Raw genomic sequence first — 24232 nt, forward strand, 5'->3', positions numbered from 1 at the left:
GTCTAGCATGTCTGACGTCCTGGGTGCCCGCCCAGTACCAAAAATAAAAACTATAGAATGAGCCCTGGTTATGATGCACAGGCCTGGGATCCTATCACAGAGTGCTGAGGCAGGAGAATCACAAGTTCTAAGCTAGCCTGGACTACATAATTGAGATCCTATCTCAAAACAAATACCCAAAGAAACAAACCAACCAGTCAACCAACCAGTCAACCAACCCCAAATACCCAAACTACTTGTATGCAGCCTGTGGTTTAAAAAGAGGCAGCTTCTTTCCTGCAGGGATCAGTCCCCAGAGGGCTTGGACACTGGCAGCTCTGACTTGTCCCCATCAGGGGGTCACCCTCAGGGTGCATGCTCATTGGCACAGGTGGTACAGGAGGGCCTGTTTTAGCTCAGACTTCCCTAGTGACCCCCACTGAAGCCTCTTGGTGGTCATGCTCACTCTGTGCCTCCTTGAAGCCTTTCCTCCTAACCCACAGGGCACAGCCCACGGGTGTGCCCCCTCCATCCTCCCCCCTCTGGCTTCCAACTCCTCACGCACTGGGCTGGGATCTGTATTCATGTTTCCCTCTGGCCAGAGGGTAGCCAGGGAACTGGACCTGTGCTACATCTCCAGGGGCAGCCTTCCACTGTGGCCTCCTCCAGACCCTCTTCTCCAGTCAGCTGATGCCCTGTGCAGACCTTCAAACCACCACCAGCCTCAACTTCCTCACGTTGCACTCGGCTTCCTGTTTCGAGCAGTCCCTGAGCTGCTGACGAGTCGCTGCTGCATCTCTCTTAGCAGCTCTGACTCTCCACCCAAGTAGGACAAACTGGTTTCCCACTCACCCCCTCAGGACTTCCCAAGGTCCTCAGGCCCATTAACCAATGGGGTTAGACATCATGGGGTCTTAAGATGTTTGCTCACAACTCTAAAAACAAACACAAGAACAACAACCAGGAGTTAGGATTGTACAGAGAAGGCGCTGCTACGTAGCAAGGCTGAGAAGTCCAGGACATTTTGTTAGGTGTCATTGCATAAGGCAAAGCCAGGTCTAAGTGACAAGGGGACAATGAAAGAAATCTGACCTCTTGGCCTGGGGATTTTGAGGAAACGAAGCGGCCAGAACCTTCCTTGTTCAGTGCACTCTGGCTCCTTCTACAGCAGATGTGGCCAGGAACCAAGCGCTCTCTCTCTCTCTCTCTCTCTCTCTCTCTCTCTCTCTCTCTCTCTGAGTGGGGGGTGGGGTGGGTTGGGGGGGTGAGGAGGGAGACTGCATATCTTAGAAGCCTTGGGGGTTCATCTACATCCATGTTCTTCCCAACAGATGCCTCATGATTTGCTTGTGGAATAAGAATGGGCTAGCCTGGTCTCTGCCTCCTGATTCCTCCCCTACAGTCAGAAGGTGAGTGCCTGGAGTGCTGTGGGCTTTGCTTTTTGTAGCAGAGCTGGGAGGAGCCATTCACGGTGGCTGAGAAACTCTGTGGCTCTATGGGGGAGAGCAGTAGGGACCCACACAGAGGCACTGGGAAATTCACAGACATTTTATTTCCAAGTACAGTAATCCATATTTCTGTAGAAATGCATACAACTATGAATTGTCTTTATTTTTAATTTCCCTGTTTGATTTTGATCAATCAGGGTGTGAGAATTGTTTTGAGTTTTAAAATTATGGAGATAACGATATTGTTCATGAATTCCAATTCAGGTTAGTCTTGGGACTTTGTTTTCAAAATTAGGGACATTTGGGTTTTTGGTTCCACAGGATCTGCTCAACAGCTAACTGTTGGTGTCCTGTTACACCATACAGATACAGTTACAGATAGCTGTTGGTTGGTTCATCATCCAAATCCATCAACTGCACTCTGCAGGAGAGGGCAGAGAATTCACTCTCCTGAGTGGGAGTCTTTGGATACCAAAGGTCAAGGAGGAGGTGATCCTTTGACCTCATGGCTGAGACGCCCCCACCCCCGCTGTCATGAGGGGCCTTATTTCCACCTTGATACTTGTTGCACTTGCTTGTTAAAATGTCCTGTCAGGTCCTCCTCTGCTGGGCGTGAGCAGATGGAGTGTGTGTGTACTGTGTGCCGAGCGTCTCCTGCTTGGTGTCGGTATGCAGCAGGAAGGAACTGTAAAGTAGCCTTGCTCAGGGACACCCAGGTGTGCTGGCTGGTTCTGTGTGTCAACTTGACACAGGCTGGAGTCATCACAGAGAAAGGAGCTTCAGTTGGGGGAAGTGCCTCCATGAGATCCAGTTGTGGGGCATTTTCTCAATTAGTGATCAAGCAGGGAGGGCCCATTGTGGGTGGTGCCATCTCTGGGCTGGTATTCTTGGGTTCTATAAGAAAGCAGGCTGAGCAAGCCAGGGGAATCAAACCAGTAAGGAACATCCCTCAATAGCTTCTGCATCCGCTCCTGCTTCCTGACCTGCTTGAGTTCCAGTCCTGACTTCCTTTAGTGATGAACAGCAATGTGGAAGTGTAAGCGGAATAAACCCTTTCCTCCTCCACTTGCTTCTTGGTCATGATGTTTGTGCAGGAATAGAAACCCTGACTAAGACAGATTGGTACCAGCATAGTGGGGTATTCCTGTGACAACCTGACCATGTTTTGGGGAGGACTGTAGAAGGACTTTGGAACTTTGGGCTAGAAGATCCATTCAGTGTTAAGAGCTCTGTGGGATGTTGTGTAGGAGCTTGGAAGATAATGTTGAGAACAGTGCAGAAGATGGAGGCCTGGCTTGTGAAAATTCAGAGGGAAGATTAAAGACTCTTATCAGGGCCATGTTTTGATTCTGAAGATTCTGTGGTTTTGGTTAGCTGGGGCTGAAGAATCAGCTATGATTAACAAGATACCAGAACCACTAAAGCAAACCTTTGTGTTACTGAGACTATTGAGCTAGAGCTAAGAAATTAGCGGTGATTAAGAAGAGACCAGCATCACTGAGGTGAAATCTTCTAGGAAGTGTTTTTTGAGAGCACAGAGGCTGTGTTCCAGAGATAGCCAAGGTTGTATTTTGTGCAGTTGCTGGACTTGGTGATGTGTGTTGAAGGGATCATGAAGAGCAGCTGAGGCTCGGCACTGTGAGAGGCTGCGAAAGGCCATTGGTGAAGGTGCAACCTCAGTTGCAATTGATGGCCCAGGACTTGAAGGGGTCATGCACAGGAGTTGAGGCTTGAAACCATGAAGACAGCCTATGAGAGGCTATTGGTGAAGCCTAGTTACAGCGGAAGGCAGCAGTGTTTTGGAGATGCCAGTGCCATGCATGAGATGACCACCAAGAACAGCAGCAGCAGTGGAGTACAGGCAGCTGGAGCCTAGAAGACAAGCTGTGTGCTACAAAGAGCAGAGCTGGAGGAGTGACCCAAGGCCTTGGAGGAACCTGGAAGATTGTGAGTTGGATCCCAGACGTTGAACCATTGGAGTGTGAGTTTTGCTTTTGATTGTGACTGTATCCTGATATTTCTCTCTCTCTCTCTCTCTCTCTCTCTCTCTCTCTCTCTCTCTCTCTCTCTCTGGATTTGGTTTTTTTGAGACAGGGTTTCTCTGTATAGCCCTGGCTGTCCTGGAGCTCACTCTGTAGACCAGGCTGGCCTCAAACTCAGAAATCCACCTGCCTCTGCCTCCCAGAGTGCTGGGATTACAGGCGTGTGCCATCACCGCCCAGCAATATTTTTCTCTCTTGAAGGAAGAAAGTATTTTAGTGGACCCCACAGTTAAGAGACATTGAATTTTTTTTAAGATTTATTTATTTTTATTTATATGAGTACACTGTAGCTGTCTTCAGACACACACTAGAAGAGTGCATTGGATCCCATTATAGATGGTTGTGAGCCACCATGTGGTTGCTGGGAATTGAACTCAGAACCTCTGGAAGAGCAGTCAGTGCTCTTAACCGCTGAGCCATCTCTCCAGCCCCGAGACATTGAATTTTTAAAAGACTTTGAATTTTAAAAGATATTGGACCTTTTAAAGGGATTGAATTTTTAATATGTAAAGACTGTGGGACTTTTAACGTTATTTAGATTTTGGGGATAAATAAGAAAGTAAGGGCTGAGGCTTAATAGTGATGTGTTTGTGTGTCAGTTTGACAAGGGGCCAATTGTACTGGCTGGTTTTGTGTGTCAACTTGACACAGGCTGGAGTTATCACAGAGAAAGGAGCTTCAGTTGGGGAAGTGCCTCCATGAGATCCAACTGTGGGGCATTTTCTCAATTAGTGATCAAGGGTGGGAGGGCCTCTTGTGGATGGTGCCATTCTTGGGCTGGTATTCTTGGGTTCTATAAGAGAGCAGGCTGAGCAAGTCAGGGGAAGCAAGCCAGTAAGGAACATCCCTCCATGGCCTCTGCATCAGCTCCTGCTTCCTGACCTGCTTGAGTTCCAGTCCTGACTTCCATTGGTAATGAACAGTTGTGGGGAAGTGTAAGCAGAATAAAGCCTTTCCTCCACAACTTGATTCTTGGTCATGATGTTTGTGCAGCAACAGAAACCTGACTGAGACACCAGGGCAGTCCTAGTCCTGAACCTGTGCTTTGCCCATCTTTTCATAACTGACTCGGTCCTAGACATGGACCACCCCACCTGCTTGAGACAGTTTTTAGATAACTGAAAATCTATGGAAAAAGAAAAGCATTGAAAACTTTTTGTTGCCTTTTTAAAAAAATTTTTTTTTGAGACAGGGTTTGTCTATGGAGCCCTGGGTATCTTGGTACTTGCTTTGTAGACCAGGCTGGCCTTGAACTCATGGAGACTGGCCTGCCTCTGCCTCCTAGAGTATTGGGGTTAAAGGCACGTACCACCACATCTGGCCACATTGAAAACTCTCAATGAACTGATTTGCAGCCCGAGGATTCTCTCGGGGGGCAGGATAGCTGTTTCCTCAGAAGGCATCCTTGGTAGCAGTTGAACCTTTGGAAAATGCGTGTAACAAGAAGAAACGGAAACCTTCTAACCATCCCTTCCAGGGTTGCATCATGTCCACATATGATTTTATTTCTAAATATGTCTTTTAAAAACAGTATTTCTGTGAATTTTGACTGTGTTTCAAAATTTCTAAAGCCTACTGGGCTGGATAGTCTTGCTAAGCTGGATTGGATTGTCTCATGAACTGTTCTGGCATCCTGAGTCACTGTGACAGATGATTCAGACACGTGGCAAAACACACCAAAACTCATAACTGGATTATTTTGATAGGAACCCTGGAGCCTCGGAGTTCTGAGTCCTGACTTTAATTCTCTCCCACTGTTTAGTGTTTGTCTTAGTGGAGATGACTGTCATTATGCAGTAGCTCAGACTGACCCTGCGTATTGGAGGTGACAAAGTGGACCTTTGAAGGGATGGGTCTAACAATGCAGCTGTCCAGGTTTGCTCCTGGGAAGTATGAGCGTTTAGAGTGAGCATGGCAGTTCCCTGTATTCCAGAAGCACCCGGCTTTGGCACTGGTAAGGCCTCTCCTCAGAGTGCATCTGGGCCCCAGAGTCTACAGGGTTACGCTTTTCAGGCATAGCTCAGGCACCACTGGCATTGTGTCTTTGGACACTAATTCACTCCTCAGGGACTAGTGATATTTCTTCAGTTATATTGTTTATCCCTTAAGATCCACACTTTTCTGGAAAGGTCCTGGAATACATTATAAAGCCAATATTACAAAACCTCACAGAACTTCCTTCTTGGGCAGAGGACAAAGGTATAAACCATCAAAACACTTGAGGGGCTCAGGAAGAGAGGAGGAAGGGAAGAGAAGGGGAACAGAAGAGGAGGAAAAGAGAGGAGAGGTGGCCAGAGGGTCTTTCTACACTCTGCCCAGGCTTTCCCGAAGCGTCCCCCTGACTCTCCAGTTATTCCTGTTCCTACTTAAGGCTTCAAGGCATTCTGCTTCCCTGGCTATGCCTCTGTGTTCTCAGCAACTGACCATAGACTCTAGTGGGGCCTTAAACACATATTTGTGACTCTGATTACAAGTCACCACTAGCTCCTCAGATTCTTGGGGTCAGGCCCCCAGGAACTTGTCTGGGACAGGATAGGGTAGGACTTAACTTGAGTCATATGCTGCAGGCTTTAGTTTAAACCCGCTGCACCCCATTTATCTGCACTTTGGAGATGTATGGCATCACTCCCAGGCATATGTGGCAGTCACCTCTCCCACACATACATACACTTCAAGTTCATAGATCTGACAGACATTGCCAAGCTTTCTTTGAGGATGAGTAGGGACATGTGACCTTCTCTTCATCTTTCCCATGGCTAGAGCTGGTTGTGACCTGACATTGACCACCTCCATCAAGCTCCCAGACAGGTGACAGAGCCCCAGGATGGATATGGACCATGCCTGGTACTGTCTTAGTAACACACACTTTCACTGGGCCTGTTGATGTCAGAGCTGAGTCCCAGTAACTGAGCCAATACTCAAATTCTGGCTCCGCATCTCCAGCAGCAGGAAAAGCGAATGGCCTAACCACTGTACTTAAAGAATAAATGACAGCGCTTCCTCCACCAGTGACCCTCTTTCTACCCCACCCACTTTTGGGCACGCATGCATCTGTGTGTGATATGCATAGACATGCGAAGGCCAGAGAGCCTTGGGTGTCCTGCACTATCACCCTCTGCCGTTTAGACAGTCTTTGTGGGACCAGCAAGTCCTAGAGATCTTGTTGTCTCTGCTTCACACAACTCTAGGGTTGCAGGTGCCCTTAGGACTCTGCTCAGCCTTTCTTTTCTGTAGGTGTTGGGGATCAGAAAGCAGGTTCTTATATTTATGCAGCAAATGTGTTCACACTGACTTGTCCTCTCAGCCCAGGCGCCTCTCACTTGCTAAACAAGGAACAGTTCAGGCTTTCTCAGGTTTGCTATTTCTTGATCATCAGACTCTCACTCATCTCTGGTAGCCAGGTGTTGAATGTTCTGGACCTGGAGCCAGATGGCTTGGAGATAGATTCTACCTTTTCACTTACTGTCTCTGTCTTACTTTTCTATTGCTGTGACAAAATACCATAACCAAGACAACTTATAGAAGACAGCATTTAATAAAAGGTTACAGTTTCACTGGGTGTGTCTGTGACCATCATGGTAGGCAGCCACCACAGTGGAAGCAGCAGCTGAGAGTTCACATATGATCCATGGAGGGAGTCAGAGAGACAAACTGCGCATGGCATGGGCTTTTGAAACCTCAAAGCCATCCTCAGAGAGACACCTCTTCCAATAAGGTCACACCTCCTAATCCTTCCCGAACAGTTCTATCAACAGTGGACCAAGCATTCAAATATATGAGCCTATGGTTTATTTTGCTATTTTTTTAAAGATTTATTTTTACGTGTATGGTTATTTTACTTGTGTCTATGTGCCCACAATGTCCAGAAGAGGGCATTGAACCTGGGTCCTCTGGAAAAACAGTCAATGCTCTTAACCCCTGAACCACTGCTCCGGCCAAGGCCTCTTATTCAAACCATCACATTGTCTAACTGTTGTTTTCCTCTCTGTGTCACAGTTAGTGAGGGATATAGTGAGTGGATGTGTGGGAAGCAAGCTCTGAGGCAGGTCCCTGTCCTGTGTGTGTGTGTGTGTGTGTGTGTGTGTGTGTGTGAGGCCCGCTCCATGCATAGCATTAACCATATTCATGCTACTGATATGAAGTGACCTCATTTATATTGTGCTGGAACTGTTTTCTTGAAGGTTTTGTCTACACAGTAAATAAGGCGCCTATCTTTAGACCTTAGACCTTATGTTTTCAGCAACTTCATTAGGATGTCTCTTTCCAAATGATTGTGGAAGGGTATTTCATGGTTCTGACTCCCTCCTCCAGAACGTGCCCCTTGTCATGGCAATGCTGAGTTCTCGTTGTTCAGGTGTGGGTCACATATACGCTGCCAGAAGAGTCTATTCCTCTTAAACTATTTAGATTGGGGGTGTGAAAGATGACTGAAAAAATGGAGCTCTTCTTAGAAATAACACATTCTGAGTCTTTTCTAGTACGTGGACGACTTGGCAGAGTTCCTTGGCAGCAAGGACTGGTAAGTGCATCTCCCCCTTGTCTTCTGGCTCAGTCATTCTGTACAGGGATAGAGTGGCGCCATATACAATCTTAGCTTCTAAGAGTCACTATGATAGTTCCCTCTAAAATCCATCCCTTCACCCCATGAGCTACGCCCACACAAAGGCCCACATTTCCGCCACAGTTTCCTGTACACTTGCCTCCCAGGTGGTTAAAGCTTGTCTCCTCCTTTCTTCCCGCTTTCTCCTTGGCCCTCTATCAGGAAACACCAGTAATGAGAACTTTAATATCTAGCAAGTAGTTTGCTGCAGGCATAGCCTATTAACCAGAAGGCTCTATTTAGTGTGATCTGGCTTTGAAAACACTCCAATTAGTCCTCTGGAACATTTTCATATACTAACAGTTCAGCCCACACTGAATTGTCAGTGTCTGGGAGGGGTGGCCAGACATCTTGCAGGGAACTGGTAATAAAGAGGGAAACTGCTTCAGCAGCAAATGATGGTTCTGATAAGTAAAGCCAGTGCTATAGCAAGCTAATTCTCAGGCCTGGGGAGGAGAGGGCCCAGACAAGGGGGCCATTCCAGCTGAGTCTGGCACTGCAGGCCCCACCCAAGGCCTGTGAGGACTGAAGCTGGAACCTGAGGTCTGAGGCAAGCCCCTTCTTCGATGGAGGGCCTGGCTTCAGACTCTAGCTTGCTGATTTTAATGCTTCTGCAAGTCTTGTGGTCACTAAGCAACCATCTGAGCTGGTAGCATTCATTCCGGCATGCTGGTGGATCGAGCATCTTTCTCACAGAGGGCTTGATCTCTGGCAGGAAGACTTTCTGGGTGAGTTTGATGAATCTCGGCGGTATAAGCCTGATCTTGAGAGGTGGCTCTGCTTCCCTCAGCTAAAAGTCTACCTCCTCCATTATCCAGGGTAATAATGTGCCTCTTAGTAATAATGGCTTCCCTCAGTGTTTTCCCAGAGAAGCCCCCATGTCTTACTAAAGCCATCACCTTGATAATGAAGAGAACAGGCAGAGATGAACAGTCAGTGGTTTTTATTTTAGATATTACTTAGTACTTAGTAATCATAGTAACAAAGCTAAGATTTAAACATGTAACAACTAGGCTTTTCTGTTATATTTACAAAACAACTGTTTTTCCTTTCTAAGAGCAGTTGCCCAAATCCCCTGCTGTAGTCTCTGGGGTGCTTGTGGCTTCCTCAGGCTGTCAGTCCTCTGGCAGAAAAGGGATGGATGCAGCAAGTTCTGTGCCCACTTTGGTCCTTACTTGAAGCATTTCTCAATAACATGTGCAAAAGGAGGATTGTAAATAAAACCTGGGCTGCCGCCTCAGTTCTGGATTGTGCTTCATTAGAGGAAACCCACCAAGAGAGGACAAGTGTCACCCTCATCTCTAGGGTCACTGTGATGGAAGTCAAAGGTCTCTACAAATATCTTCTGGGATCTGAGTGGAGATGTGGCTAGTACAAACTTCTCTGTAATGTCTGGAGTTTGACTTTCCAGCCTGGTGAGCTGGTGTCAAAAGTCAAATCCTTGTACTCTAGGAACTCGCCCTCCAGGGTAGGGTGGATGCCAAGAGTCAGTCCATCACACCACAGTACCAACCTTTGGGTACAAAGAATAACTACAATAGGATTATAGAAGATCAGCAAAGTGTGAACTTTTTTTTCCTATTACACTTGAGATAAATTAATATTTGATATTCTGAAATTTATGTGTACTGTAAAACTATCATAAAGTATATAACAAATACATGAACCAAAAGTTTTCTCATGGGAATATACAATCTGAGAGTAAACGCAATGCATTACTTCTGACACCCAAGAGTCTATCATCTGTGTCAATGTGTCTCAGTACACATTTATTTCAGGTTATCTTACAAACAAAACAAAAACCACAAATATCAAAAGGTCATGATTCAAGGATTTCAAAGCCCAGTGTCACAGGCAAAGCCTCATTTTCACGGAAGATGAAGCACTCTGTTTTGTCCACTTCCAGGAGCTCGTTAAGAGAAGCCACGACCACGTCATGCTCCTGCAGCATTTCTGGGTAGCGCGCCACCGTCCGCTCGATCCTCGCTGAGCGCCTCACAGGAGTGATGAGCTTCATGTCCTGCACTTCTGGCATTCCACATATTCTGAAAGAGACCAAAGGATGTGTTCACAACCTTCATGGCTACAGGGACGCTCTGTTTTCCTTCCTTGTTTCTTACTCCATAGTAATGCACAGTGTGAGCCTCCGCTGGCTTTTCCCTGATGAATGAAGGGGGAAGTGGTTTTTACGTAAGTCAACTGCTTTACAGTTGCCATTTGTTTATCTTATAACCATTCACAGGCTGTGAGGAAACCGGCCCACCACCAAGCTTGACTGTATTAACGACATCTAAGATTCCTTCTTCTGTTGACTGTCAATTACTTAAAACCTAGTAAGATGCCACTCCAAACCACATATTGAAACAGGAGCAACTCGGCATCTATCTTCCTTGTAAAGTTGCCAATGCAATTAGAAACCTTTTCACAACTGACCCAAAATTCACGAAACCACCAGCCGCATTAGCTTATGTGAAACTAGTAGGCAGGTCAGCTAAAAAGCTCTTATAATAGTGCATTTGGAGCCAATGGCAGTGAGATTTGGGCTGACTGATTGCTTTCATGAGCTAACAACAGAGGGGCAAATGATGTCTAAGGGTCAGGCTAGCCGTGCTTTCGGGTGGAGGAAGGACAGAGCTGCTGCCTCGGCACTCCTGGGTACAGCCCTTCCAGAAGCATGAGCAGAGGAGAGAGGAAACTTTTTTTTTGGAAAGAACACTGACAGACCATCTTACAGCTTTAAAACGACTGCAGTTCTGCCTTGAACATAGCCCTCTTAGAGAACAGAAGGCTCTGAGCAGTGGGCTCTGATTTTAACAGACTCAGTTGACCCCTAGATGTTTTCCCAGGGCTGGTCACCACCCCTTCTCTCCCACACTAACTTGGGAGATAGCACTAGCCAGCTCCCCTTGGTGTCAGGCTAGTAGGACAAGTAAGAGTGGAGAGGAGGTGCTGGATGCAGGAGGGGTGTGGATCCAGGCCAGTACCAGCCTGACTGCAACACCCACTTCACAGAAGTCTCAGGGTGGCAGGGAGGGATGGTATACACACAGAAAAGAAATGACCCTGCTTGGCTGTCCAGTTCTAACCTCTACTTACCCTCAGCCCCTTCCTGAGTGCCAGAGACTGGGATTTGGGCATCTCTGCCAATGGAGGCTGGATCCTAGATCTCCTTTCAGCACTGACCGTTTGCAGTCCCAAGATCGTTCTGACACTATCTGACACTAATCACTAACCTACCCTTTCACCACACCTGAAGCAGAGGTCTCTGAGCTGCTTCTCTGGATATGTAGAAGAAACAGAACTCAACCAGAATCAGGTCTGTAGTCAGAAGTCTGCTGGAGTCTGCTTACCTGGGGATGGGGGCAACCTGTAATTTGATACCAGGGTTGTCCCACTCTGCCTTGGGAATCCTTGCTGTTGCTGCCACCTGCTCCGTTTCTGTTAGAGGTGGGCAAGGCTGCTCAGATTCCTCCTCCTTGGCCAGCTCTTCTGCCGATGTGGTATTAGTTCCAGCAGCTGAGGTGTCAGAGGTGACTGCTGTGCACACAAGGCCAGGAAGGGAAGCAAGGTAAGCAATTTAACAGTTAAACTAGAAATCAATAAAGCAAGGCAGTGTGAGCAGCGACTTGCCAGAAACCCTCATGGACTCTGCAGAGCAGATAAAGAGGTGTGATCCCAGCTGTCATTTATATGGTTTTCTTCCATGCTATATTTTACAAAATAGTATTTTTATTTTTTGAAACTTTCAAACATTTATAAAACATATATGATCATATCCATGCCCGATACTCCCCCCCCCCCCCCCCCTTTCTTACCAAGCCCTACTGCAATGCCCTGTGACACCCTTTTGGGCATATTTGCTGAATGAAGATGTATCCTCAATCCTGTCACAGCACTGACCACATTCTCTTCTACTCTCATGAGCGCTCTGAGAGACCAATCACTCTCCTTCACCATACCCTGGATCATTTTCTTGTCATTATTAGAATTAGTGTATTCAATCTCTCTCTCTCTTTTTTTTTTTTTTTGGTTTTTTCGAGACAGGGTTTCTCTGTGTAGCCCTGGAACTCACTCTGTAGACCAGGCTGGCCTTGAATTCAGAAATCTGCCTGCCTCTGCCTCCCAGAGTGCTGGGATTATAGGTGTGCGCCACCACCGCCCGGCTGCTGTATTCAATCTCTTTTTTTTTTTTTTAAGATTTATTTATTTATTATATGTAAGTACACTGTAGCTGTTTTCAGACACACCAGAAGAGGGCATCAGATCTCATTACAGATGGTTGTGAGCCACCATGTGGTTGCTGAGATTTGAACTCAGGACCTTTGGAAGAGCAGTCAGTGCTCTTAACCACTGAGCCATCTCTCCAGCCCGTGTATTCAATCTCTTAATCCCTCCACAATATTAGGTTGTGAATAAAAAAATGTCATAGTAACATTTTTATGAGAGCTCAACAACACATTAAAGGAAGTGAATCAAGCTAGGACGGCAGACACTGAATCTAAAGGCCGAGGTCCTAAGGAAGGTCAGAAGGGTCAGCACGTGCAAAGGCGGGTTCCCAGTCCCCTTACACTATCTGAGCTCTAGTCTCGCCTGAGTCCACATCAAATATTCCACTCTGCTCCTCAAAGTACTAGCTATCTGTGTTTCTATGACTTCATGGTTCCTAGTTAAATCTATTCTCCTTCTCCCCTCCCCCCCCCCCAAAAAAAAAACCCCAAACGAAAAGGTCTTACTTTGTAGTCCAGGCTAGCCTTGGATTTAAGACAATTCTCAGCTAGGATTATAGGCATGAGCCAACTTGGCCATCTTAAATCTATTCTTATGTGACATCTTGGGTAAGAACCTATTTTATCTTCTAAAGACACAGCATATTTTACCTTTCCACTCATATAAAAGGTTATCTTGAACATTTATTATCTGTCACTAAGTTTGACCCAATTAATCTATAGACAGATTTTTAAAAAATTTTTTTAAAGATTTATTATTATATGTAAATACACTGTAGCTGTCTTCAGACACTCCAGAAAAGGTAATCAGATCTTGTTATGGATGGTTGTGAGTCACCATGTGGTTGCTGGGATTTGAACTCAGGACCTTTGGAAGAGCAGTCAGTGCTCTTAATTGCTAAGTCATCTCTCTAGCCCCCATAGACACATTCTTTAAAGGTTCTAAATAGTGACAGTGACGTCTAAGTAAGGAGAGAGACTCTTGAGAGAACATGAACCTAGATGAGTGACAGTAACTCACTGTGGTGGTTTGAATAGCTGTGGACCCCATAATTTCATGTGCTTGAGTGTCACAGTGAGTGGCAAATTAGGAGGTGTGGCCTTGTTGGAGGAAGTGCATCACTGTGGAGGTGGGCTTTGAGGTCATATACGCTCAACTCACGCCCAGTGAGACAGTCTCCTGCTGCCTGTGGATTAAGATGTAGAACTCTCAGCTCCCTCTCTAGCACTACTCCTGCCAGCACACTGCCATGCTTCCTGCCATGTCGATAATGGACCAGACCTCTGAAACTAAGCCAGCTCCAGTAAAGTGTTTTCCTTCCTTTTTAAGAGCTGTGGTGGTCATGGTGTCTCTTCACAGCAATACAACCCTAACTAACACACTTATGATGATTAAACATATAACAAGTCACAACATCTCTTCCTTTTGTCTCTTTTAATAAACTGTTATTTTGTTTTCCTGGAGGGTTCCAGGAAAGCAGGACACACTAGTCTAGGCTGCTGTGGTGAATATAACCTTTGCTCAGAATTGAGCACATATTTAAGTAGTAATTATAGAAGTGAATCAGTGGATGATTACAGCTCTAAAGGCCAGGCCATGGAAATCAAGAGTGGGGGTGTTTCATTCTTCTGATCTACATGTTCCACAATGATTTTTACTTGTGTTATCTCAAGGTGGTGAATTGAAATTAAGAAGTAACCATACCTTCTGTGCTTCTGCTTGTATCTTGCATAATGTTCAGAACTTCCTGCAGCTCCTGTATTGGCTGGAGGCAACAAAACAAACAAATGGTATTAAAAGCATTCATGCAAAAACTGAGCTTAGCTTTGCTTAGCATCAAATAAACTTTCTGCAATAAAAATGTTTTCTCTTGGGGCTGGAGAGATGGCTCAGCGGTTAAGAGCACTGATTGCTCTTCCAGAGGTTCTGAGTTCAATTCTCAGCAACCACATGGTGGTTCACAACCATCTGTAATGGGATCTGTATCTGGGCTCTCTTCTAGTGTGTATCTGAAGATAGCTGCAGTGTACTCATATAAATAAAAAAAAAAGTAAATAAATTTTTAAAAAAATGTTTTCCTTTTCAATCCCATATTCAGTGATAAACACTTAAAATGATTCAATTTTAAAGATTTGTAAGGGAAAATGAAGAAACTGAACATGTCGATTTAGTACTGGCAAATCCAGTTTCAGTGAAAAGATGTGTTCAAAGTTTCTTTAAACCAAATTCTTTTTTTCTAATAATTTATATCATATCATTAAAAATGTGTTCCTACATAAAGATTTTGCCTCTAAGATATAAAGCTAGACAGACAGAAAATCTGGACAGACAGTGCACCATGTGCCTCTGTTGTCTGTTTAGTTCTTGTTTTCATGATAACATTTGGGCATTGTATTTCAGAAAGACTGAACCACAGGTTCAACTCTAGGAAGAATTTCCCCCCAGTCCCATCATGCTGGCTTTTTAAAAGTTTTTTTCTGTATCTTCCCTGGCCTCCCTCTTCTTTCTCACCTTTATTTAGTTACTGTATGTAAAGACAGGAAAAGAGAGGAAAACAAAAGCTCCACTGCAAGAACATGTAAACCATACAGAGCACACAGAGGGAGGGCAGCTGCTGTTTCACTGTGGGGATGCTATAGTTAGAATCTCTTTCCTGACTTGGAACTCTGTATCAAATTAATAAAGCACACACGTACACTTGTACACACACACACACACACACACACACACACACACACACACACACGGCCAAGCATGGTGGCACACACCTTTAATCCAAGCATTTGGAGGTAAAGTCAGGCAGATCTAGGAATTCCAGGCTAGCTTGGTCTACATAATGACACCATACATTTGTCTCAATAAAACAAAAAAACCCTACTCCAACCTAAACAACAAACAAAAAACAAACAAAAGAACCAAGCCAACCAAACAACCAATTAAGGTGTGTCTGAAGTTAGAAATATACACACATACTGTAATGAATGTGTATAAAATACTTGCATCAAGCATATTTTATCATTAATTTTTTAAAGACACGGTATTACTATGTACTCTAGGCTAAGCTAAGTAAGTCAGGCTATGTAGACAAAGCTAGTCTCAAACTCATGGCAACTCTCCTGCCTCAGCCTCCCAAGTGTTGGGATTGCTGGAGTAATCCCAGCTTCATGAAGCAGGTTTTGCATTTGTATAGGTTTCTGTTAAAAAATGACAGACTGAATCTCACTTACTTCTAATCTCTACTGAGATTCTACTGAGACAAGAGTCAAGGATTAAGGAGCCCAGGAGAGACTTTGGGAGTGGAATGCTGGAGAGGCCTGCCAACGGCCCCAGAGAGCCCGATCTTGGGTGGGAGTGAGGAAACTCCTGACATGTGGACCATAGAGAGCTGTTGAACTCAACAACAGGAGAGGAGGCTCCTGGAGCATCTACTGAGGAGTCAGATCTGCAGCCAGACCCTCTACCTCTGACCCTATGCAGCCTGGTGACTGTGCCCTGCCCTTCTCCATGCTAACAGAAAACTGGACACATTCTCCACATTTCTGAGGGAAGACTAGGGTGGGTGCCTCCTTGAAAACAGGATAAATCAGCATCTCCAGGCTAAGGAGATTCCCAGGTCTCTTCTCCCCAATGTCTATCCTCTTCAGCACAGATCCTAGCTCACAGGAGGGAGTCTGGCATATCTCCCAAATACTCTGACCAGCTAAAGAGGAGAGACCTGAAGATACTGGTTCTGGTAGAGGGCTCTCTATCAACCACTGTAGCTAGATCACCCTACTGGGTAGCCCACAGCATGTGGCCAGAGCCTTTGCTTGTTTTGTATGTACAAACATTTTAAGTGTGTATGTATCTTTGTGTGCGTGTGTATGTATATGTGTGTGTGTGTATGTATGTATATATGTATGTATGTATGCCAGGGGTCAACCTTTGCCATCTCTCAAGAGTCCACCCATCTTGTTTTCTGAGATAGCATCATCCATCAGGCCAGGCTGGCTGGCCAGAATATGCCAGGGACCCACCCATCTGCCTAACCAGGGCTGGGGTCTAAGTGTGTTTCACCACTACCAGCTACTTTATATGGGTGCCAGAGGTCAAAGTCAGCTCTTTTTGCCTGTTGAGCAAGCACTTTACTGGCTGAGCATCTCCCCGGCCCCTGGTGCTTTTGGTACTCCTCTCAAGTCTACCTGTGTGGGTGTGTGTATATCCCAACTTCACCAGCATCTGAGTAAATCCTTCAGTGAATAATGGAGACTGAAACAACAATACAAGTGGAGGAAGAGTCCTGGAGAAGAGACAGGTAATTCAGGAAACAAGACACAGACCTTCCTCAAGAACTGTGGAAACAGTGTCTGCGGTGCTGGGGGCCAGAGCCAGAGGACATCTGGTAAAGACAGAGCAAATCTTTGTCCAACCTGGAATACACTAGAGGGGTCTCTAAGAAAAATAAACCAACAGACTATCTGAAATCTTGACATGATTTAGAAAATTAAAGACTATGAAAAGTAGTTATATAAAAAATACCCAGAAAATGAAACATAGGCAAAGTAAACAACTAATTAATTCTAGGAAAAGTAGATGTGTTTGAAAGGCAAAGCAACCATAGTACATGCTCCACTGCTCAGTACAACCATGTGTTTCTTACACATGAATAACAGTAAAGATGCTGAAGTGATCAGGGTTTTCACATGGTGCTAACATGGAAGACGGCAAAAGAATAGGCGGGGCTGCCGGCATGTGTGTGAGATCTGGGGATGGGTAGATCTGTGGACGAGAGGGTTAAGGCCATGTCCTTATCTGCAAGTTCACAAATTATGTCTGAAAGAGCAAAATCAAGAAAGAGCAAAGTAAAAATGTCTTTTGAAACTACAGAGATAAAACCGGAATCAGTTTGCTCTGGGAAGTAGGAATGTGAGGGGTGGATGAGGAAAAGTTGTTACTGAGGGAAACTGAGCAAAATGCACAGTGCAGCACCATGAGCAGTCCTGGGAGTGAGTGCCACGGGCGGGAGGGAAAAGAGGTGTGAAGTTACTTGATATTCTCTTTGTAAATAAATCTATCTGCAGAAGGTGGTTTCTCTTTGTTTTTTTTGTTTTTTTTTTTTTTTGTTTTTTTTGTTTTTCCCAAGGCAGGGTTTCTTCTGTGTAGCCCTGGCTGTTCTGAAGACCAGGCTGGCTTCAAACTCTGAAATCTGCCTGCCTCTGCCTCCCAAGTGCTGGGATTAAAGGTGTGTGTCACCACTGCCCAGCTCTCTTTGGTATTAGAATTAGAAAGGTAGGTACTTGATGTAATGACTCTGGATTAGTGATGTTCTGAATTTAATGCATTAAGTTCTTTTTAACTGTTGGATCTTGTACTATATTGTAACTTTCTACATTTATTTCCCAAACTACTTATTTCTGTAATTAGTGTTAAGTGAGATGGGTACATAACAAAAAACAAAACAAAAAAACCCAAATTCTACTGGTATAAATGTAATTTCTAAGAAGTAATTGATGCATTAATAAAGAATACATTCTACAGCTAATTGCCTTTATTCCCAGTATTTGGGATGAAAAAGTGGGCAGACCCTGTCTTGAAAAAAACAAAACAAAAAACAAGGCCAATACATTCTACCTCAGATTCTGTGAGGTGAAGTACGTTTCTGCTAGTGTGTTAATTGTACAAAGCACTGGGCTTCACTGTGCTATCACCAGGTGTGCGTCTAATGCACTTTGACTACACTTACCCTATTACCCCCTTACCCCTAGGAATGGAAGTTTAACAGTGCAGTATAGACCCATACTATTGCATGCAACAAAGAAAGCCCATGAAAGAGAATTTGACGTCAGCCATCCAAGACAGATACTCACTGCTGCCCCATTCTGAATGGCCTCTTGGTACAGTCCAATAGCATCAAAGGAGCCTTTACTTGCCAATAACTTTGCTTTGCACACCCAGAACTTGGCAAATTTTTCAGCCTCAGGAATACTGGACACTATGGCAAATATTTCATTAGGAAGTACACCCTGGAAAAAGAATTGCCAGATATAATTTTTACCACATCACTGTTAATGCTTATATCTCTGAATTATAGCCATTCATTTTTCTGAAGTTAAAATTTCAATTTTGCTGAGGTATAGTAAATATATAATAAACATATAAACACCCCCATCTTAATTGTACAGTTCAATATTTTTAACTTGAACTTTTAAATTTTAAAGAATTTTAAAGATTTATTTATCTATTTCATGTATGTGGGTACACTTTCATTGTCTTCAGACACACCAGAAAGGGGCACTGGATCCCCATTCCAGATGGTTGTGAGCCATCACGTGGTTGCCATGGTGTGAGCCACCATGTGGTTGCTGGGGATTGAACTCAGGATACCTGAAAGAACAGTCAGTGTCTTAACTGTTGAGCCATCTCTCCACCGCCCCCCTCAACCTTTAAATTTTAAGACAAAAAAAAAATGTACCATAACATAAGGTAAAGAATATGTTCTCTATCTTTATGTGATGAAAGACACAAACAGAATCAAGATCTAGTATAATAAACACTTCTTACATATTAAAAATATTCAAAGTACCAGGTATCAATAGAATTGTGAACTGTGATTTAAGGCTACTTTCCACATGATTAACCACAGCATTCATGAAGAGCCACAGAAATATGCAAAAGGGAGTGCAGTGTACTGGAGATTCAAGCAGGCAGATATAAAAGAGGGTAAATCTATGCAAAGGCACTTAGAAATGGCTTCTGGCTTAGGCCATGGCAGGGCTGTGACAAGGACGAGGAGGAAAGGTGATCCAACTAACTAGAGGTCCAGGCCCTGCTACGCTCAGAAGCTCCTCTGGTGATGAAAAGACACAACTATATACTCCCAATCAAGAATCACCAATGGCCCAGGAAAGCAACATGATATAAAAGGTACAATCAACTCAACAAAGAATGAACACAGCACAGTGAGAGGCAAAGAAGACAGTACCAGCAAAGTGGCAAACTCCCTACCATAGAGCAATCATAGGTGGTTACAAGGAATTCAACCAGAACCCAGTGAGACACAACAAAGAAACAAGCATTGCAAAGTACAAAGTCAGAGTTCCCAAAGTCACACCTACTACTCAGTAATTTTAATATCCACAGAAAAGAATTTATTGAACGTTGAGAGCAAAGTTAGACACACACTCAAATAAGCCATACAAGAATAAAGTTTATGGACTAGACAAATAAACAATTGTTTGCACTGAAGATTCTTGGAGAATTAACTAGTATATATATATCTATGTATGCATGTGTATATATATATTTAGAGTTAACTAGTATATATGCATGTATAGTTGGAGTTAACTACTATATACATAGATATGTATAAATATATGGATATTTAGAAAACCAAGATAAAAAAATATAAGTTAAGGCCAGGCAGTAGTGGTGCACACCTTTAGTCCCAGCACTCAGGAGGAATAGGTAGGTGAATTTCTGTGAGTTCAAGGTCAGCCTGCTCTACAGAGTGAGTTTCAGGACAGCTAAGGCTACACAGAAAAACCCTGATTTGAAAAACCCTAACGAACTAACTAACTAACTAACTAACTAACTAACTAACTAACTAACTGAAAAGCATCTAGAGAAGTACAGGAAATAAAGGATTACTTATAAGGAACGAGACTCAGAGAAACATGACTCAATAAGTCAAAAATTCCAGACAAAAGAAAAACAATAAAGCAGGAGCTTCCAAATTTTTAGAGACAATACCTTGTAGTTAGAAATTCCTCCCAAACTATGAATACAGCACGAGAGTGAAATCATGGTGCCTTGCCAAGCATAAGCACTCAGTTTGCACATGTCATTAGTAAACACATTTGAATTTACATCTACCGTGTTATTTTGTTTCATCAATTTATAATTTTCTTTATGAAACATGAAAACAATAGTAAATACAGAAATAAAAGAATGTGAACACAGGAGAATCCTGTAAGTGGCATTACAAAGTCAAGTGTCAGGAATAAGTTTAGATATAGGAGCAATTGCTAACTACGGAGGGCAAGACCTGCTGTTTAAAGCAGAGTGTTTCAGTCTGTATACACCTGTGTTACATCCCTAATATAAACCAACCCAGGGATTTAAAACTAAAGAGATGGAAAAACTCACAAATGAACAAACAAACAAAAAGAGAAAGAAAGAAAGAAAGAAAGAAAGAAAGAAAGAAAAGAAAAGAAAAGAAAAGAAAGAAAGAAACAAAGGAAAGAAAGAAAGAAACAAAGGAAAGAAAGAAAGAAAGAAAGAAAGAAAGTTTGGCAGTATTAATATCAGAGAAATCAAATCAAGTCATGAATCTGTAATCTGTGTAACACTTAGAAAAGTAGAGAGCAAACACTGACAAACATAAGGAGAGACTATCATTAATTCATTCTTCTGGGTAATTCCATCAGAAAGGAAGACATTGGGTAACAAACAGAAAACACTGTTTTAAACACTTTTCAATGGTTACTAAAAATGATCAGTCATTAAGACAACAAGAAAAGCTCAACCAACAAATTCTACTAAGCAGAATCCAGAGATACCAACCACAATACAATTAAAAACTAATAACAGCAAGAAAAAGGTCACTGGGGCTGGAGAGATGGCTCAGCAGTTAAGAGCACTGACTGCTCTTCCAGAGTTCAATTCCCAGGAACCACATGGTGACTCACAACTATCTGTAATGGGGATCTGATGCCCTCTTCTGGTGTGTCTGAAGACAATGACAGTGTATTCATATACATAAAATAAATAAATAAATCTTTAAAAAAGAAAAGAAAAGAAAAGAAAAAGATCATTGTAAGTATGGAATAGAAAGACACACTTCTAAGATAACATTTGAGTTAAAAGAGTATAAATAGAAATGCTAGGGCTGGAGAGATGGCTCAGCGGGTAAGAGCACCGACTGATCTTCCAAAGGTCATGAGTTCAAATCCCAGCATCCACATGGTGGCTCACAACCATCCGTAAAGAGATCTGACACCCTATTCTGGTGTCTGAAGACAGCTACAGTGTACTTACATATAATAAATAAATAAATATTAAAAAAAAAAAAGAAATGCTAGGCATTTAGAAACGAATGTAAAGTAATGAGAACATGTCGGGCATTAGCCAGGCACTCAGCCAACGACTTCAACTTAGCTCAAATGCACCTTGGACCTGCACTGTGATGCTGGGGCTGGAACTCTGGAAAGCCAAAGCAATTAGACAACAAAAGGACGTCAAAGGGATTCAAATTGGAAAGGAAGAAGTCAAAGTATCACAGATGATATAATAGTATACTTAAGTGACCCCAAAATTTCCACCAGAGAACTCCTAAACCTGATAAACAACTTCAGCAAAGTGGCTACATATAAAATTAACTCAAACAAATCAGTAGCCTTCCTATACTCAAAGGATAAAGAGGCTGAGAAAGAAATTAGGGATGACACTCTTCACAATAGCCACAAATAATATAAAATATCTTGATGTGACTCTAACCAAGCAAGTGAAAGATATGTATGGCAAGAACTTCAAGTCTCTGAAGAAATAAATTGAAGAAGATCTCAGAAGATGGAAATATCTCCCATGCTCATGGATTGGCAGGACTAATATAGTAAAAATGGCCTTCTTGCTTAAAACAATCTACAGATTCAATGCAATCTCCATCAAAATTCCAACTCAATTCTTCATTGAGTTAGAAAGAGCAATTTCCAAATTTATCTGGAATAACAAAAAACCAAGATAGTGAAAACTATTCTCAACAATAAAAGAACTTCTGGGGGAAATCACCATCCCTGACCTCAAGCTATACTACAGAGCAATGGTGATAAAAACTGCTTGGTACTGGTGCAGTGACAAGCAGGTAGATCAATGGAATAGAATTGAAGACCCAGAAATGAACCCTCACAACTATGGTCACTTGATCTTTGACAAAGGAGCTAAAATCATCCAGTGGAAAAAAGACAGCCTTTTCAACAAATGGTGCTGGGTCAACTGGCAGTCAACAAGTAGAAGGATTCAAATTGATCCATTCTTATCTCTCTGTAGAAAGCTCAAGTCCAAGTGGATCAAGGACCTCCACATAAAACCAGATACACTGAATCTAATAGAAGAGAAAGTGGGGAAGAACCTGGAGCACATGGGCACAGAGAAAATTTCCTGATCAGAACACCAATAGCTTATGCTCTAAGATCAACAATAGACAAATGGGACCTCAAAATTGCAAAGCTTCTGTAAGGCAAAGGACATTGTCAATAGGACAAAATGGCAACCAACAAATTGGGAAAAGATCTTTACCAATCCTACATCCAATAGAGGGCTAATACTCAATATATACAAAGAACTCAAGAAGTTAAACTCCAGAGAACTAAATAATCCTATTAAAAAAATGGGGTACAGAACTAAACAAAGAATTCTCAACTGAGGAATACCGGATGGCTGAGAAACACCTAAAGAAATGTTCAGCATCCTTAGTCATCAGGGAAATGCAAATCAAAACAACCCTGAGATTCCACCTCACACCAGTCAGAGTGGCCAAGATAAAAAACTCAGGGGACAGCAGATGCTGGAGAGGATATGGAGAAAGAACATTTCTCCATTGCTGGTGGGATTGTAAACTGGTAAAACCACTCTGGAAATCAGTTTGGCAGTTCCTCAGAAAATTGGATATAGTACTACCTGAGGACTCAGCTACACCACTCCTGGGCATATACGCACAAGATGCTCCAACATGTATAAGGACACGTGCTCCATTATGTTCATAGCAGCCTTATTTATAATAGCCAGAAACTAGAAAGAATCCAGATGTCCCTCAACAGAGGAATGGATACAGAAAATGTGGTACATTTACACAATGGAGTACTACTTAGCTATTAAAAACAATGAATTCATGAAATTCTTAGGCGAATGGATGGAGCTAGAAATATCATCCTGAGTGAGGTAATGCAATCACAAAAGAACACACATGGTATGCACTCACTGATAAGTGGATATTAGCCCAAACGCTGGGAATACCAAAGATACAATTCACAGACCAAACAAAGCTCAAGATGAAGGAAGACCAAAGTGTGGATACTTTGATCCTTATTGGAAAGTGGATCACAACATCCATGGCTCACAGCCAACCAATAGAACGAACATAGGGTCCTCAATGGAGCAGCTAGAGAAAGGAACCAAGGAACTAAAGAGGTTTGTAGCCATGCAGGAGGAACAATAATATGTACCAACCAGTATTCCCAGAGCTCCCAGGGACTAAACTACCAATCAAAGAGTACACATGGAAGGGACCCATGGCTCTGACTACATATGTCGCAGAAGATGACCATTTTAGACATCAATGAGAGGAGAGGCCATTGGTCCTGTGAAGGCTCGATTCTCCAGAATAGGGGAATGCAAGTCAGGAAATTGGTGTGGGGGTGAGCAGGGGGAGGGAGGATGGGATAGGGGGTTTTAGGAGGGATAACTCAGAAAGGGGATACAATTTGAAATGTAAATAAAGCAAATATCTAATTTAAAAAGATGAGAGACAAGCAGAATCAGAAGGTAGGGGCTTCAGTCCTACTCACAGCCTCTGGGGAGGGACTGAAGAGTCAGCTGACCACTAATGGTCTAACGTAGATCAAAGTAGTCAATTATGCCTATGTAATGAGGGCTCCATAAAATCTCAAACCAGGCAAGCTGGATAGAACACAGGAGGGTTTCTGTAGGGCCGTGCTGGACCAAGCCATTCTGTTTTTGTGACCTGACTTGGCTGATGAGTATTTGTTAAATATGGCAGATATTAGACAGCAAAACCAGGAGGCAAGTTTATAGCATGCACCATATTCATGAGAAACTAAGACTGATTAAATTGGCCAAGTTTTTAACTAAAAGCTAAGAAAGTATCAGCTGATGGAACAAGCATAGATACTGACAAATGAGAAAAAGTTACTGGAATCTAAAAGATTTTACAACCTTTAAAA

The 24232-nt window shown here is 43.3% G+C and overlaps 1 protein-coding gene across 4 annotated transcripts in view; it reads right to left on the reverse strand.

Moving 5' to 3' along the window:
* Window positions 1-8995: 8995 nt before the first annotated feature.
* Window positions 8996-24232, reverse strand: part of Ckap2l (cytoskeleton associated protein 2 like) — a 32015-nt gene continuing 16778 nt past the window's right edge. The window contains exons 6-9 of one of the 4 annotated variants that reach the window (XM_052183593.1): window positions 18143-18298; window positions 14001-14061; window positions 11420-11603; window positions 8996-10114 (exon numbers count right to left, since the gene is read on the reverse strand). In XM_052183593.1, the coding sequence (XP_052039553.1) occupies window positions 9889-10114; window positions 11420-11603; window positions 14001-14061; window positions 18143-18298 (627 nt within the window). In that variant the 3' untranslated portion in view covers window positions 8996-9888. Of the gene's footprint in view, window positions 10115-11419; window positions 11607-14000; window positions 14062-18142; window positions 18299-24232 lie in introns of all 4 variants that reach the window. The other 3 variants (XM_052183592.1, XM_052183595.1, XM_052183594.1) reach the window with 3 other exon arrangements.

Source organism: Apodemus sylvaticus, chromosome 5, assembly GCF_947179515.1.
Source record: "Apodemus sylvaticus chromosome 5, mApoSyl1.1, whole genome shotgun sequence".
Lineage (NCBI taxonomy): Eukaryota > Metazoa > Chordata > Mammalia > Rodentia > Muridae > Apodemus > Apodemus sylvaticus.